The following is a 15340-nucleotide window of genomic DNA, read 5'->3' as shown; positions in this document are numbered from 1 at the left end:
AATTTCATGCACTGTTGCTGTGAGGAGCACAACCATCTTGAGGGAATTTGGGATCTTTTAATTGTTCCACTACTGATTCAGTGTGATATCTTACATTAGTCACCTAGGGCCAGTTTTATTAAAGAACCTGGTACCTAATAATACAGACTACATTTTATGGAGCTGATCCTGAGAGTGAACTCCAGAACCTTAGGTAGGACCCTAAATGACCCATAAAAGGCATTTAGGAGAGTTAGCTCCTTCAGAGTAGCATCCAAAAGGAAGCAAAAGGTCCCTTTAGTTAGCAACCAAAATGCAAAGCATGAAGAAAAATCTCAAACGCTTCTCTTTTCTTGGGTTTATTGTAGCTGATTACAAGCAGCAAAAGGCCCTTCTGTCATTTCCCATTCACAGCCTAAAACCATCTTCTGAAGAACAAACTCAGATTTTTTTTTCCAAAAACTGAGCAGCCTTCTCACTTCTTTCCTTCCATGACAAAATGGCTGTGGAAGTGGAAGATGTTACTGCTCACCTTCTAATCAATAACGGTTGGAGTGCTCAGGAAGGAGAAGACTTAGGGCTGATAAATACTGGCATGCTCTCCTCCTCTTTTTGTAACTCATGGCCTTTTCATGAAACACTCACAGATTGCCTGGGGAGGGCTGGTTAGCCCTTTTCGTGTACAAGAAAGCATGTGTTGAAGCCTCGTGATCCAGGCACTTACCTGGAATGAGGGAGCTTAGAGTCCCTGGGCCAAACACTAGCATGAATTTTATGTGAAACGGTGTTTGGATAAAACTTGTGGAACATCTTAACAAAGAAAGAAGTGCCTTTGCTCCAAACTGCCTTACAGCCTGCTGCTCAGAATGCAATTTGGGGAATTGAGAAGATGGTGGTTTGACTTTGTATGGAAGAAACTCAACTCGCATCTTCACAGTGGATATTCTAGAAATTTTGTTACTATGAAAACAAATGTCTTTGTTTTAGAAGAAAAGTCACTATCCTTGTCTTTTGTTAGAATTCCTTCCTGTTCGGTGTCTTGGTTGTGCTCAGATTAGACCTGTCAGAAGAAAAGGATTTTGGACCCCTGACTGGGCTTCGGCAGTAAGTCTGTCCCCTGATTCTCAGATTGCACAGATTCTGCGTGTAAACAACAGCATGTGTCAGTGCAAACAGGGATTAATTCACCAAGCCTCTGGAAAAAACTAGGAATCATAGAATCTCTGGTGTTGGAAGGGACTCTGGAGGTCTCTAGTCCAGGCTTCTGCTGAAAGCATGGTCAGGTACAGCAGGTTGCCCAGGACTGTGTCCTGCTGGGTTTTCAATGTTTCCAAAGGTGGAGACTCCACCACATCTCTAGGCAACCTGTTCTAATGTTTGGCCACACTCAGGGGGAAAAAGTTTTTCCTTATATCTAATCAGAGATAGATTCCCACTCAGGATCTAGTGCTAGCAGTGTGAATATCCAAACCTGTATCTAAGAAACACTGATGTCAATACTGGAAGAACCAATGAAATATTCATTCTTCTGGACTTTGACCACTGTTAATTGAAGTTTGTTTTTTTTTTTACTTCAGTTTAGGATTTAGCAAAAGAAGTCAATCTGGCAACATCTGCTGGCATTTCAAAAGATATCTGCTCCTGTTTTTCCACCCACTTTCATGGCATTTGCTCACAGCTCCCAGAATTTTAAAGGTGTTCCACACTAAACTGCTGATCTGCTTAAAATCTGGCATATCACTTTACTATCTAAAATGAAATACTTCTAAATACATGGCTTCAGCTGAGGGAGCTGACTATCACCTCTTCATACTTATCATTCTCAAAGGTTAAAATGAGGTTTACCTACCTCATAAGAGTCCTGTGAAACTTAATTAGCATGCAGATATAAAATGCACTGAAATATTCATTATGACCTAAATCTTATTTTAGTAATATATCTTTCCTATTTTACTAGAAGCAGAAGCTGTCTGTGTATGAAATTAGACTATAGATAATATGAAGAAGGAAAAGATATGAAACACTATGTAGTAGATATGTAATTTTTGTAATTTTATGCTGTCTCAGCCTGGTCAAGAAGATGACCTCCCAAAAAACCAATCCACAATCTGAAATGTAGGGAAGAGATTTTCTCTTAAATCATGCCTTCTTCAAGGAGCCTCAAAAAAACAGCCTTTGTGCACAGCTGCAGGTAGATGAAAGTAGATGACAACCTTGCAAGGCAGACAGAAATGCTTTTTAGCATGGTAGAAGGTTTCCTTGATATTATAATGGGAGGTGGGAGCTGGACTTCCTGTGTTTTCAAAGATTTTGCTGAAGAAGGAACACAGTTACTAGAATTTTCTTCTGAAGTTAGTGACATTAATGACATTCCCCTGTTTATTCAATGTGGACTCTAGACCCTGTTGGTCTAGCTTTTTGCAGGAGGGAAAAGTGAAGTATCTAAAAAAAAAAATGTGTTTCCTCAGTATCTAACCTTGTGTCTATACCTCAACACCGTTCTCAGTACACACTTTTAACTATGTTTTCTGTGTGTTTTTTTTTTTATGTGCTGATTCGTTGTTCAAAAAATATGAATCATACAATGAAACCATTCAAAATTTTCTACAAAATATGGCAGGGACTCCTCCTCACCACTAACAATACCGATACTCATAATTACCTTTAATTTTCACATGCCAGTCCCTACTCCCTGAACTCCTTGACAGCTCAGAAGCACAGAGAGTTCTTGCTGCATTCCCCGAAAGTCCATTGACACTATACGTCAAGGCAGGAGCTAATCTGGGAAAGAAAGAGGCACCTTTGCCTTGCCAGCCATTCTCTCCAGGCTTTGCTATGAACATGAATAAGCTTGAATTCAGGAATCTGGGAGTTGGGAATGGACTGGACACCCATGAAGAGACCACAAACATAATATTCCATCTGGGAGATGTTCAAATAGGCAAACCAGTACCAGCATTATTTACTGCCTCATTTTAGTGTTTCCATGTGTAGTTCCAAGCAAGGTTGCACTAACTAATCCCTGATAGAAAGAAGACTTCTGTCCAGTGTACTGAGGATTGCTTAGTCACCACTTCTGTATTTTCTACAGAAGAGTGTTCTTTTCATTTAAATAATACTTTATCTCAACAATGATGAACACACACACACAAAAAAAGCAGCAGCACTATGTTTCCTAACTGGTTCTCCAGCAACAATGTGAATTGTAATCTGAGGATGGTTAAATACTGTAAATAGTGTTGTGAGGACTCTCTGGCTTTGTTTATACAGTTTGGATGAATTGGGCCAAATGCCCACCTCATGACCTACTGTGCTCATATTGCTGGCAAAGACCCTGGCAAAGACCGTTGCTGGGTCTCTCTGGACTCTGTGCCACCTTGATATGGTGGAGCGAGGTGCAGTCAGACAGCAGTGGTGGGCTTGTCCAAGCTATAAGTGATTTTAGCCTGCTAAGCCTGGAGCTCACTGTGATCTTGTGCCAGAACTTTGATATAAAGTGAGCTTGGACTGAAGGGAGGGCTTGGCCTGCACTTAAATGAGAACCTATATATATATATATAGCCTCTCAACCTAAGATGCAAAAAGGGTAGGGATTCAACCAAGAATCCTGGGTTCCAGCTGGCTGCATATTTCCTTTGGTAAGTGACCCAGGATGCTGCTTCATGGTCAGCTTAAGCTGCTTTAAAATTATACTACCATCAACTTAACTGGGGCAGGTTTTCCTTAAGCAATATTCAGCTCTTCAAGCAATGCTAGTAATGCTGAAGTGACTTAGAGTGCTGCCTGGAACATTACCCTAACAACAGTAGTAAAGATAAGTAAAAATATGTTTTCAGCTGAACTAGTGAATTCTTCCAACTAACTGTGCTGCTCCACAGTCATCAGTATGAGCGAGAGAGAAGAATGAAAATGGTAATGGTGACCACCCTAGGGCTTTGCATGCATTAATAAATGAAGACCCACCGTCTTACCTGGAGGACAGTTGGCCTGCAGCGTTCCACACCCATGCTATCGAGCAATCTTTGCTTCCAAACCAGTGTGACTACCGAGAACAGTCCCTGGCCTGTGCTAAGTCCTGAACTCTACCCAGGAACTGTTTAGGGGAAATACTGGCTGGCTTGGATGAAAACAATGCCCAAGGCAGGCTCAGCCACATAATAGTATAGAGCATCAGGATGCAGTGCCAAGGAAACTACTCTGACACTATGCAGTTTGATATCATAGATGCAGCATAAGGTAGCAGTTACTTTAAAAATGGAGGTCCATAGAAGCATCAAAGACCAAAACCTGCATCTTCTCATGCTTGTCACAAAATGCAGCATTTCTGCCAATTAATTTCCCATAGTCATGCCCTAGAGTTTGTTTTTCTCTCTCTTTGCCTTTTTGGGCCAGCTCATAGCTGCATTTTCCTTTACATCTTTCTCTGTAAATTGAATTAATTTAATTACAATGCAAATTCTGCTAAACCAAGCATCAAAAAGTTAAAGACCCAAACTGGATTGCAGCTTGTCACTCACTACAGGTGAAGGGGAGCCAGGAAGATACTTGCCAGCTGGGCTGCCTGACCGGCAGGGCAGCAGATGAGGTCCAGGGGACTACGATATCAGCAACTGAATCTAACTACAAGTTGTCCTGGTGGGTATTTTTGGGAGAGGTAGGCTGAATTGTCTGCACCACATTTGCAGAGTGAACGGAGCCCAGCTACCTGCACAGCACAGGTGAAGAAAAACAGCCTGGTTTTTGTGACTGATGAAGTTGTGGGAGACAAGACTCTCTGAGCGTGCTCCTGCTCACGGCGAGTCACCCGCATCCCGGTGGCCTCGCTGCATCACGTCCAACACTCCCGCAGGCAGCTGGGGCCCTGTGTGGCACAGCGCGGGCGTTGCGGTACCTTCCTAGTCCATCCTTTTCTAGCCCCTTCCAGAAATGGGACAATAAAGTATCACCAGCCCCTCCAGCCCAGACTCTCAACACTGCATGACGCATCAGCCAAAATCACCTGTAGGTCCCTCTGGAAATATCTTTGCCCTTACCACTAAGGGAAATTCAGAGTTCTCACCTTATCATTACCTGAGTGGGTCAAGACCCCACAGACTGTCATGGTCACAGAAGTATAGAGTAAGAGACAAAAACACCATTAAAGGAAGAAAAGGAGAGGTGCTCTCAACATACTTTCAATGCACGGCACCTCCAAAACCACAGAAACTGCAGATGTAGCAAGGACTCCAATGTTGCAGAGCTGTTATAAGTATAGACAGGGAAGAAGAACCTAAAAGGCAGCACCTAAAGGCTGATGCAAAAAATGACCTATAGTAAACAGTGCCTTATTTAACCTAAGCAGGAAATCATATCACCCTTTTCTTCTGTTATAGAGCTACTACCGAAAAAAACGATGCATGTCTTTAAAACATAAATAATTTTCAAGGCTCTATAAAATACATATATATTTGCCTTTCATCCATTTTTCTCATTTTAACTAATGATTGACAGTTTTGAACAGTTAACTCCAGATGACTCCAATTATTTAGCCTACAGAGTGAAATGAGTATTTTTTTCCTGTCTAGCTACCAGGTAACACTTAACTACCTGCACACTTTTCAGAAGACCAGCTCACCTAACAGAATGTACCAGGGACCTTGTCCAGATAGACATTCAGCCATTTAAGCACAGCTGTGACTCCCCTTTAAAAAACAACCTTTAAGCACAGCACTGTAAGATGGCCAAAACCAGATGGGGGGGGGGGGGTGGAATCAAAGCAACATTGATGAATGCTTCACCGTGTGTTACATTAATGTCCTTGCGGAAAAAAAGGGTGCAGAGTGCTCGGGAGAGGAGCTGGGTCTGCCCCAGGCAGCCAGGTTGAGCACAGGGGAGCCCCTCGTGCGCCTTCCTGGCCGTCTCGTCCGACATAAAAAACTGTATAAAATAGTAAGTTACTCCTGGCTCAAAACTTCTTCAAACCCAGCGACAACTTCAGGGAACAACTGCAAAGGTCAGCCTTCAGCTTCGGTGAGGTGAACGTTGAAAAACATCTTGGCAGCACACTGTACTAACGTTGTAAAGGAGGACAATTGCCCCTGATTAAAGGGCAGTGGGATGACGGCCTCCCTTTTCTACTCCTAGCCTTGACATTTCTGTAGTAATAGGGATTTGTTTTGGCAGCTTTAAGAAAATGCTAGCTCTGAAATCTTTCTACTCTGGTTTGGAAAAAAAGGTTCAGCAATTCATTTCAGTCAATATGAACGTGGGCATGGAAGCAGTGTTGTATCACTGATTAACACAGTAATTCAAGATACCAGCAATCTGAGACAACTGTTTGGTCAGAGCTTTACACTATTATTGATTGATTTCCCCTCCACTTTCTTTTTTCCTTGGAAGGGGTATTTAAGAGGTATTCTGGGTTTTGTGACACACGAAACCATCAGTATTCTGTAAATACAGGGAAGTGTCAACTTTATTAAATCCTTTTTATTGAATGTTCTTAAAATCATAAGTGCAATACTTCAGAGATATGATGGGTAGAGAGCATTGTAAGGAACAAGTAGGAGAGGTTGAGCTTGCTGCTCTGTACGGGAGGATTACACCCTTACTGACCCGGGGAATAACTCCACTGCGTGGTCCCAGGTGCGGCACCAGATGCTGCAGGCTGACATTAACACTGCGAGCAGACAGTGGGGCATTAACTGTCCCATCATTTCCCTTATTGTCAGGGCATTACAGGTCTCTCTTGCACATCTCCACTCCTGACCAGGAGGGCATAGGGCTAGCTGAGACATCCTTGTGGGACTGTAATGGGCTGTAGAAATCAAAATGGAACAGCACGTGTCCATGCTGATTTAGGATGCAGACAACCCTGCTACCCTACTGTCAATACTAGCTTCTCCTGCTGTGGAAACAACCCAGTTAATTCTGGAGTGGTGACTGGTCATAAATCATGGTGCAGGCAGCGTGGGTGATAATTATTCGGATGCTAGTGCCAAAACTCTGCTAGCTCTGGCTAACTCCACTGTGTGCATCAGTTGGTAGAGTATTGGATGTAGTTTCTGTAGTTCATATATGGGTTTTATGTCAAGCGAACAGGTAAATCTAGTTTCACAAAGATGAAGTGCTGAGAAAGGTGTGTTGAGTTCAAATCCATCCATCCCTGCAAACCAGAGGCAGAGTGTAAAGCAGTAGCACGTCCTCTCGAGGGCAGTAGTCTCGTTTGTGGGAATGTGTCCAATCCCCAGAAGAGTTCCTGGAAAAATGTAACTGAGGGCTTAATGCCTATTTACCCGTAAGCTTGTTCTCGAAGCTCTTCTCCATGTAGGCAGAACTTAAACCAGCAGAGCCTTGTTGAAATGGCTGCTTTTTTCTTTTTCTTTTTTAAGAGACCAACTCTTGTGCTTTTCTTTCATTCTGCAGAGTATACAGCTGACATTATTACCCACATGCTTAGCAGTGCCAGTGCTGTAATGGATGACGCTAGTACTTAAATGCACTAGGAAGACAGGAGTGGGCTGAAGCCATTTTTAGAACAACATGCTATTTTCTTTTTTAGTGCTGACTCATTCACTGTTCCTTGTGGTATGTTTACCTTGATTGCTTGCTGCTTCACAGGCTGTTGAATGGCTGAGGGAGGAATATTAATCAGTGACACATAGCACTGTGCTCCAGAACTTCAGTAATGGCGAGTGCTATGGTCTTGCCTGTCTTTTGGATTTATTGCAGGAACTACTTTTCTTTAACTAGCATTCAAAGGTATTTCAGTCCTGGAAACTGTAAAGTGACACTTTTGTATTCGTCACTCTAGGACAGCTATCTAGTTCATGCCCTTTTTTTCCTGTTGAATATCTTTCCTTCTCACTAATACTCATCAGAGTGAAATTAATCAAAGTCATTGCACTGTATACGTGTTGAATCCAATTAACCAAAACAGCTGATGAAGACAGAAGAGATCTCACAACTCATTCGTCTTTTTCTCAACATATTTCACATTAAAATTAAAATGACATGGAAAACAGTAGCAGCCACTATAGCTAAAACTATACAAAAGTGCACTTTACTGCATGTGTGATTTACTTGGCTATTCTGCCTGGTGAGTGAGATGACAAAGGTGTTTGGTGCCCAGCAATGCATTTGTAGCTCAATTTGTCTGCATTCAAAACAGAAATTAAAGGCCCATACATAGAATCATAGAATGGTTTGTGTTGGAAGCGACCTTAAAGATCGTCTAGTTCCAACCCCCCTGCCATGGGCAGGGACACCTTCCACTAGACCAGATTGCTCAAGGCCGCATCCAACCATATCCTTTGAGTATAACCTACTGAACAAATATTCTCAATGTTTAAGATGCATTTGCTAACATTTTCTATGAAGACTATAGCAGGTGATAATGAGTAAACATACTGGTTTTGATTCTTTAGAAATCTGGGCTATAAGTAGTCTAACTGTATTTTGGGAGGGGAATGGAGGCAAGGAACAGTCCCTATAAGCTCTTGTGATGCTCAGTATCCAGATAGCAGATGGACTGGAGCTTTAAATAACCCATGAGGTACATTGGCATCATGTAAGGAACCAAGTTTCACACATATCTGATCTCTGCTTGCCCACAGCTAGCGCTTGCAGTCACTGAAATTCTTCCAACTGTTTGGGTAAAAACTGTTGCTAATCATTCACAAGCATCTGATAAATGCTATTAGTGTACAGCTACAAGCGGCTGCTCTCTGCTCGCGCGGTGCTAGTTGACCATTTGGTTCACTTGGTTCACTAACAACGAGCTGGAGCCCAAAGGGGCTTCTCACTCTTCCCTTCTCTCTGCATGTTCCCACTACCTCCACTGTAGCAGGAGTGATGAGATGAGAAAAATAATCACTATTATATACAGCTTTATTTCTACTGATTTAGTTCTCTGAAACTGTCCACTTTAGGGCTGTATGACCACCCATGCTGGAACAATGGACGTTGACTGAATCACCTCTAACTTTCAACAGCACATTCCCCATCCAAGGAGATCCTCCAGCTGCAAGGACTGTCTGTGGAGGAGCAGGGAATGTGAAACCCTAAGAGAGGAGCCAGAGACTAAGCATGGAGATTTACCAGGTTAAAGAAATATCTGCTTTCAACTCCAGGACATGTCTTAAGCATATAATGTGCAGACGCCTTCAAATCCTCTTTTCTCATCTCCTGCTTTCAGGTAATTTCGAATTTCGTAGAAGCTCCCTCTCAGTAATTACTGGGGAAGACAAAATGGAAGCCCAGAAACACAAAACAGAAACCACGGTCTCAAGCACAGGCCCAAGACACTGCCATGGTCTTCCAGTTTGGGACGCTGTATACCAAAACTCTCCAGTGGAAAACAGAAGTAGCAATATTTTATACAGGTGTCGAAAGAAAAAATAACAAGAAGGAGAATAGTAGATAGAAAAGTGGGTTGGGTACAGTGAATCCTCATATAACTAGGTAGTGGAGTAAAAGCCATATATTCGTTATAAATTTATAGTATTAAAATATAAACATAGAAAATGATTTTTTATTATTCTGGGGCACGTTTAGGTATTTATATATAAGATGGCTGAAGGACTATAATTTCACGGCTTTGCTTTAAAAAGAATTTAAAAATATATAGCTGACATCACTCAGGAGAAATGTCTTTCAATATAATTTGTTGTAACGCTATAAACACAGAGATCCTGTGAAGGGCCTGGGGTTTTACACTAATCTGTTCACTTTTGCACCTCAGGGAAATCTGCTGCTGCATAATCAACTTCATAATCCTTTGAATTCTCATTGCCAGATATTCTGGAGCAAGGCAATAAACTCTCCTGGCTAGGGATCCTGATGTGTTTCTCTACCTTTCTCAGTTTCTGAATCTAATGATTATTTTTATCCAATCATTATTTAGTGATGCTTCTTACACTGCCGTAAAAGAAGTTAAATATCTCTCCTCAGTTTTGCAGATAGAGTAATTGAAGTGTGCAGTGATTAACAAATTACATTTCCTGGGTCAGAGAGAAAGTTCGTTACAGACCTAATAATGGGACTTATATCTCTGGTCTTAAGGATTACAGTGTGACAGCACAGCATCCCTCAAAGTAGAAGTTTCAAAACGAAGCGTTTAGTATGACATTGACAGAATGGGGTCCCTTCAGTTGGTTTGCTGACCTTGGGCTAGTGAATAAACCAGCCACTCAGTCTGAAGGATATCTATGCTCTGAATGGCATATCCAGATTCTACAGAACATGTATTTTGTTTTAATATTTTGTAATGAGAATATTCCTGTTATAGAATTCCTGGTATTATTGCTTTCAACACAACTATAGATTCTTTATGGTAGTAACCGAGCACTTGAGTCTTAACAAATTTCCATCATAGGATCCTTGTGAACATGGAATAGCTACTATGCCATTTTTAAAGGGGCTTAAAAACGAAGTGCAGCAAAAATTTAAAGTCACATCTCCTAGATTTTAAGCTGGATGAACCTACCAGTGGATGAACCTTCCTAATTACTGGATGAAAATTCCTTCCTGTAGTCATCCCAATTCACAAAAAAACATAAAACAATGACTCTGCAAACCATGTGCTTTCCTGCTCCCTAGGTTTGCCACTGGGCTTGATCTTAGATAACAAAGATAACAAAGTTGGTTTATGAACACAGTGTTTCACATGCACTTGAGGGTGCTGATACAAGCTGGGAGTAAGAAGGCCCATGGAAAGTAAAAACTGGTGGCTTCTGCAAAGAAAAATGAGATGTAAAGAGTGGGGAAGAAGAAACAATGCAACATGATGAGAAGGAAAGCACAAAAGCCAGCAGAGGTGTAGAGCAACCAGACCTGTCTGTGCAGAAGTAGGAGTATGTCATGGTAAGAAAAAAGCTAGCCATACCTAAACTCCTCTGTAATGCCAGAGCTGTACACATGGTTTTAGAACACAGGCACAAGTGGAGGTCTCTGCATGGGATGCGCTTCCAGTTCTGGCTCGTCAAGTTAGATTAAAAACTTCCAGGGGAGTGCAGGCTGCTTTACATACATGAGAACTGTACTTGGATATGATAAAATATCACAGCTGCCAGTCTAAATTGGAATCAGTTTGCATGGTAGTGCTATGAGGGTTGCAATTTCTTTGTTTTCCTTCCTCTGCAATGAGGAACTTTCCCTGTTTCAGTAGGGAAGATTGATCCTGGATGTCTGCACATGCATTCAGAAGGATCTGGCTCTCCAAGTGTGACTCATTACTACTGGACCCCTATTGCTCGGAGGGGAGAGAGCTCTGTGCAGAAGCACAAGGGTTGTTGCTACTCTGTGTTTGCTGGCTTCTGCAGAGCCCACAGGAACAGAAAATCTCTAAATACATACACCTGGAGTGGGGATTGGCCCACGTTAATGTGAGAATCGGTTAAGTTCTGGAGGAAGAGAAGCTCCTTAAAAGAAATAAAAGAGGAGGTACTCAGAACCGTGCAGGCTTTGCAGAATGTACTTGGTAAAAATACCTAAGGGAATATTTGGATACTACATTTTTTCCAGTGGCAAAGCTAGCTGAAGAAGTTATCCTCCGAGCTACTTTCTCCTTTCTGCTCTGCTCCCGCTGCAGTTCTCTGTCCACCCTGACGTGCTAATGTCACTTGTCACGGCACTGTGCTGTGCCTAGGCCATGTAAATGATGTAAACGTCTAAAAAAAATGTTTTAAGCTATTTTTAAAACCCATATCACTTTAGGATCCAGATCATCATGCAGCATCATTAATGGCTACATTAGCATGATTTTGGGGTGGCAAATGACAGCAAGCAACAAGTATGATTTTAAATGTAGGAGAAAGTGGGAGCTTCTTTGTTGCTGTTAGAGGAAACAAGTGTGCGGACCACCATCACAAACAGTCTGAGTGCCAGGTCTGAAATATTTATCTCCCTGAGGTACCCATGTAACTTTTAATAAGGATAGCTTATAGTATGGTCTCAAAAGAGGCTCAGTTCAATATGAACTTGGGTGACCCAATCGCTAAAAGGAAGTTTGTAACTAATCATCAACATGACAAAGCAACTGCGCACACTAGTAAATCCATTCTCCTGTTACTTCCAACAACCCAGAGAAAAAGAATAAAAGAATGCAAAAATGGGATTCCATGCAGCCTGTCTTTAAAATCTCTCATTCACAGATGCATTTGAAACACTTTTTCTAGCTCCCAGGCTGCTGGGAGAACTGTCACTTTTTTAGTCTGATATATGGATTTTATCAAGATGTTCAGTGTGAACTCCAAAGATGAAAACACACCTACTGATTCTACTAATTTATATCACACCAGTTTTATAGTTTTTAATCTATAAACAAAGACAAAAGCTAGAGTTTTCTCACTTTCATGGAACATCTACATTAGGTGATCTAATATAGATATTCTTCGAGAGATACATAGATTACCCTTGTATTTTTTACGATGACTATGGTATAAACTGTGATGCTTTTTTCATTACATATCTTAAGAAAATCTTCCTCTTACCTGAAGGTAATGGCATGGCCTCAAGGAAGGTTTGATTTCCTGATGAACCAGGGGCTTATCTAAGTTCAGTGACGATTTGCGATAAGCCTCTTTAGCCTGACTCACTGTAAGCGTGGACCAAGAACTCCTTTTCATATATTTACCATCTGGTGTCATTGCTAGCCCTTCACAAGCTGAACACTTCACATCATTGTTACTTTTGGAAGTCTTCAGTGAGAGATCCCCAAAATGCCCCTGGAGCGCCTCAGGATAGCAATGGGATATATGATCTGCATGGTGCCTATTTACCACGCTAGGGGTTCGGTAAGTGCTATCGCTGTCCAAATTATCATCAGAGCTCCACCAGCTGCTCATTCCAGATTTATGCTTGCTTTCTGGTTTTCGCTCCTTACTTTTACTCCTTTTGCTATGCTTGGAATGGTGCCCGTGATGATGGTCATCCCCTCGACTGTCTCCCTTTGTTCCATTAACGTTGCCCTTGGATGATCCTTCCAGAGAATGAGATTTAGTAAAAAGTTTCTGGACTGAATGAACGAGGTGGCGTATTCTTCCTGGGCTCTCACTGCGCTGTTCCGCAGCCGTTGAGGTCCTCTGGTACTGTAAAGTGTGAAACCCATCCCGGTGAAGAGGGAGTTGTTTCTCAAATTGGTCCAAAAGATTTGCAGGAATACGGTTAATCTTAGGGTTACCGTGAGACATGGCGCAGTCGTCTCTTGAGTCGTAATGTGAGCTGTAGTGCATTCTGGGGAAAGTGCTACTTGACATGTGATCGCCCATTACCATGGGCATCATCATGCACTCAGAATGAATGGAGCTGCGTGGCGAGCAACGATGGTGGTCCATCGGGCAACTCTCCGTGGGGCTGAGAAGATACGATTGCCTTGGCTCCTGCCCATGGTGGATATGGTCGTGGGTGTGTTCACAATCTTCAGGGGTTGCTAAGCCACAAGTATGAGCTGAACATAACTGTGGTTGGTTGCGACTACCAGATAATCCTTTCATATTCCTCGGAGCAGGAGAGTATCTTTCTTCATTGAAGTGCTGAGAAGGCGACCATGAGTACTGCTGGTCTGTCAGGAGAACACATAAAACTGCTGTTATGTGTCTGATTAAAAAAGTAACTTGCTAAATCCAAGTGTATTGCAAAACTAAACATTTTTTCTCTATCAGCTTGATGGAAAGTCTCACCATTCATGGAATTTCATCCACCGCTTTAGAACTGGTTAAAATTGCTCGCTGTGAGCAAATTACGGGGTGAATGCAGCCTCCTTCCTGTTTGCAAAATTGTCTACTAGCAGTTCTAAATTTTATGAAGCTATTAATTATGCAAATTTGTTTGAATAGATTTAATGGATCTATTTGTATATTCAGTATATTATTTGATATTTAGAATTCATATGTCAAGCTTTGTGGCTAGTCATTTAAGTTACATGGGTCTCGTTTCTATTTCTGTGATCTCTCAGCTGGATATCTTAATGTAAATGTATCCTTTCTCCATGGAACCATTTTCGTATCACAAGCTGAACTGAATTTTTCTGAAATTAATCTCAGCTTCAGGATCCCAAGTTCACTGTTCATAAACATAAGTAATAAACAGCAAAAAGAAAAAGAATATGAACATGCAGAGATGAAGCTTAATTTTTATATCACTAAACAGTTTATGAATAAGCATTTCATACTATTTGAACATCTCTTTTCCTTAGTCCAGAAGTATTATTGCTATTCCCATACATATAAAGTCTTCCCTATTAGGCAGTTTTTCCCTTTTTATGTACAAATTACAAAATATTTATTTAATCACTCTCTGTTGTTCCTGATAAAACAAATATCTTTAGGTACAAGTGATGGGTTTTTATAGACTCGATTATTTGTTCCTATGGATCATGCGCTCCAAGTTGTGGTTATTAAACAAGCATGATTACTAAATAAGAGTAGCTTGTAAGCAAAGATTTTGATACTCAAGCCTTTGAAATTTTTTTCTCTCATGTAATTTCTTGCAGCTGTCAAATGCTACTAGCAGAAAATTAAAAAATCCAGAAATGCTTCAATTTGATTTTCGCATTCACTTTCCCTCTTCAATTTCAGCTTATTTAAGCAACATTTCAAAAGCAGACAAAGATATAGGATGCAAGACAATCCTTTAGAGGATCAGACAGATGCATAAGTGTTTATACAACCCACTTAGCACAGTCTTTCTGCAAATTTGCTCTAAAGAATCTAAATAATTTTAGGGGCACAGGTGCCCCATACAAGGAAGTTGAAGGCTTCAACCGGAATGGAAGCTGGAGAATATGTACTTGAATATGTACAACAGAACTGGACACTGGAGACCAGCCTGTAGCAATAACACGGTAGCCAACAGCCCTTTGAGGGGTTTCTAAGCATATGACAAAACTCTCCTAAATCATATTTCCACTGCTGGTGAAAACTCAATGCTTGGATATGGTCATGAAACAGATCAATACCCGTATCTCTAATTTTATTCAACTAATAAGTGTTATGTCATGATATCTTCAGTACAGAATGCAATTTGTTGCAAGGCATTAGCATCAGCAATCTCATAATCTAAATGCTCTAAATTTCCTATAGTGGAAGATGCTTAGATAATTTTATTACATCCTAATTTCAACAGAGCTCCACATGATGTTTAAAATGAATGTAGCATTAAACTAACAACCAATAAAGTATTCTTCATCCCAGGCACAATCCTGCTACGTTAAAGTCAAAGACAGATTTAAGGGGCCAAATGTCACTTCCAGACTTTATCATGGTGTGAAACTGATGTGTGTTTGCATATATACTTTTCTGCTTCTATTTTGGTTTTGTAACCATTTCTTTTACTTAATTCTTGGCTATTTTCAAATTAAAATAAAAACTTATTACTGTTGATT

The 15340-nt window shown here is 41.1% G+C and overlaps 1 protein-coding gene across 1 annotated transcript in view; it reads right to left on the bottom strand.

The window, feature by feature from the left end:
• The window catches only part of DLGAP2 (DLG associated protein 2), a gene marked incomplete at its 3' end in the record, with an annotated part of 84541 nt that extends 71075 nt beyond the window's left edge, over positions 1–13466 (bottom strand). The window contains exon 1 of the mRNA XM_081997732.1: positions 12450–13466. Coding sequence (XP_081853858.1) covers positions 12450–13451 — 1002 coding nt within the window. The 5' untranslated portion in view covers positions 13452–13466. The remainder of the gene's footprint in view (positions 1–12449) is intronic.
• Positions 13467–15340: the final 1874 nt, after the last annotated feature.

The sequence above is a fragment of the Phaethon aethereus genome (genome assembly GCF_964289735.1).
Source record: "Phaethon aethereus genome assembly, chromosome: 3".
Taxonomy (NCBI): Eukaryota; Metazoa; Chordata; class Aves; order Phaethontiformes; family Phaethontidae; genus Phaethon; species Phaethon aethereus.
This window is presented reverse-complemented; position numbering and strand designations above follow the sequence as displayed.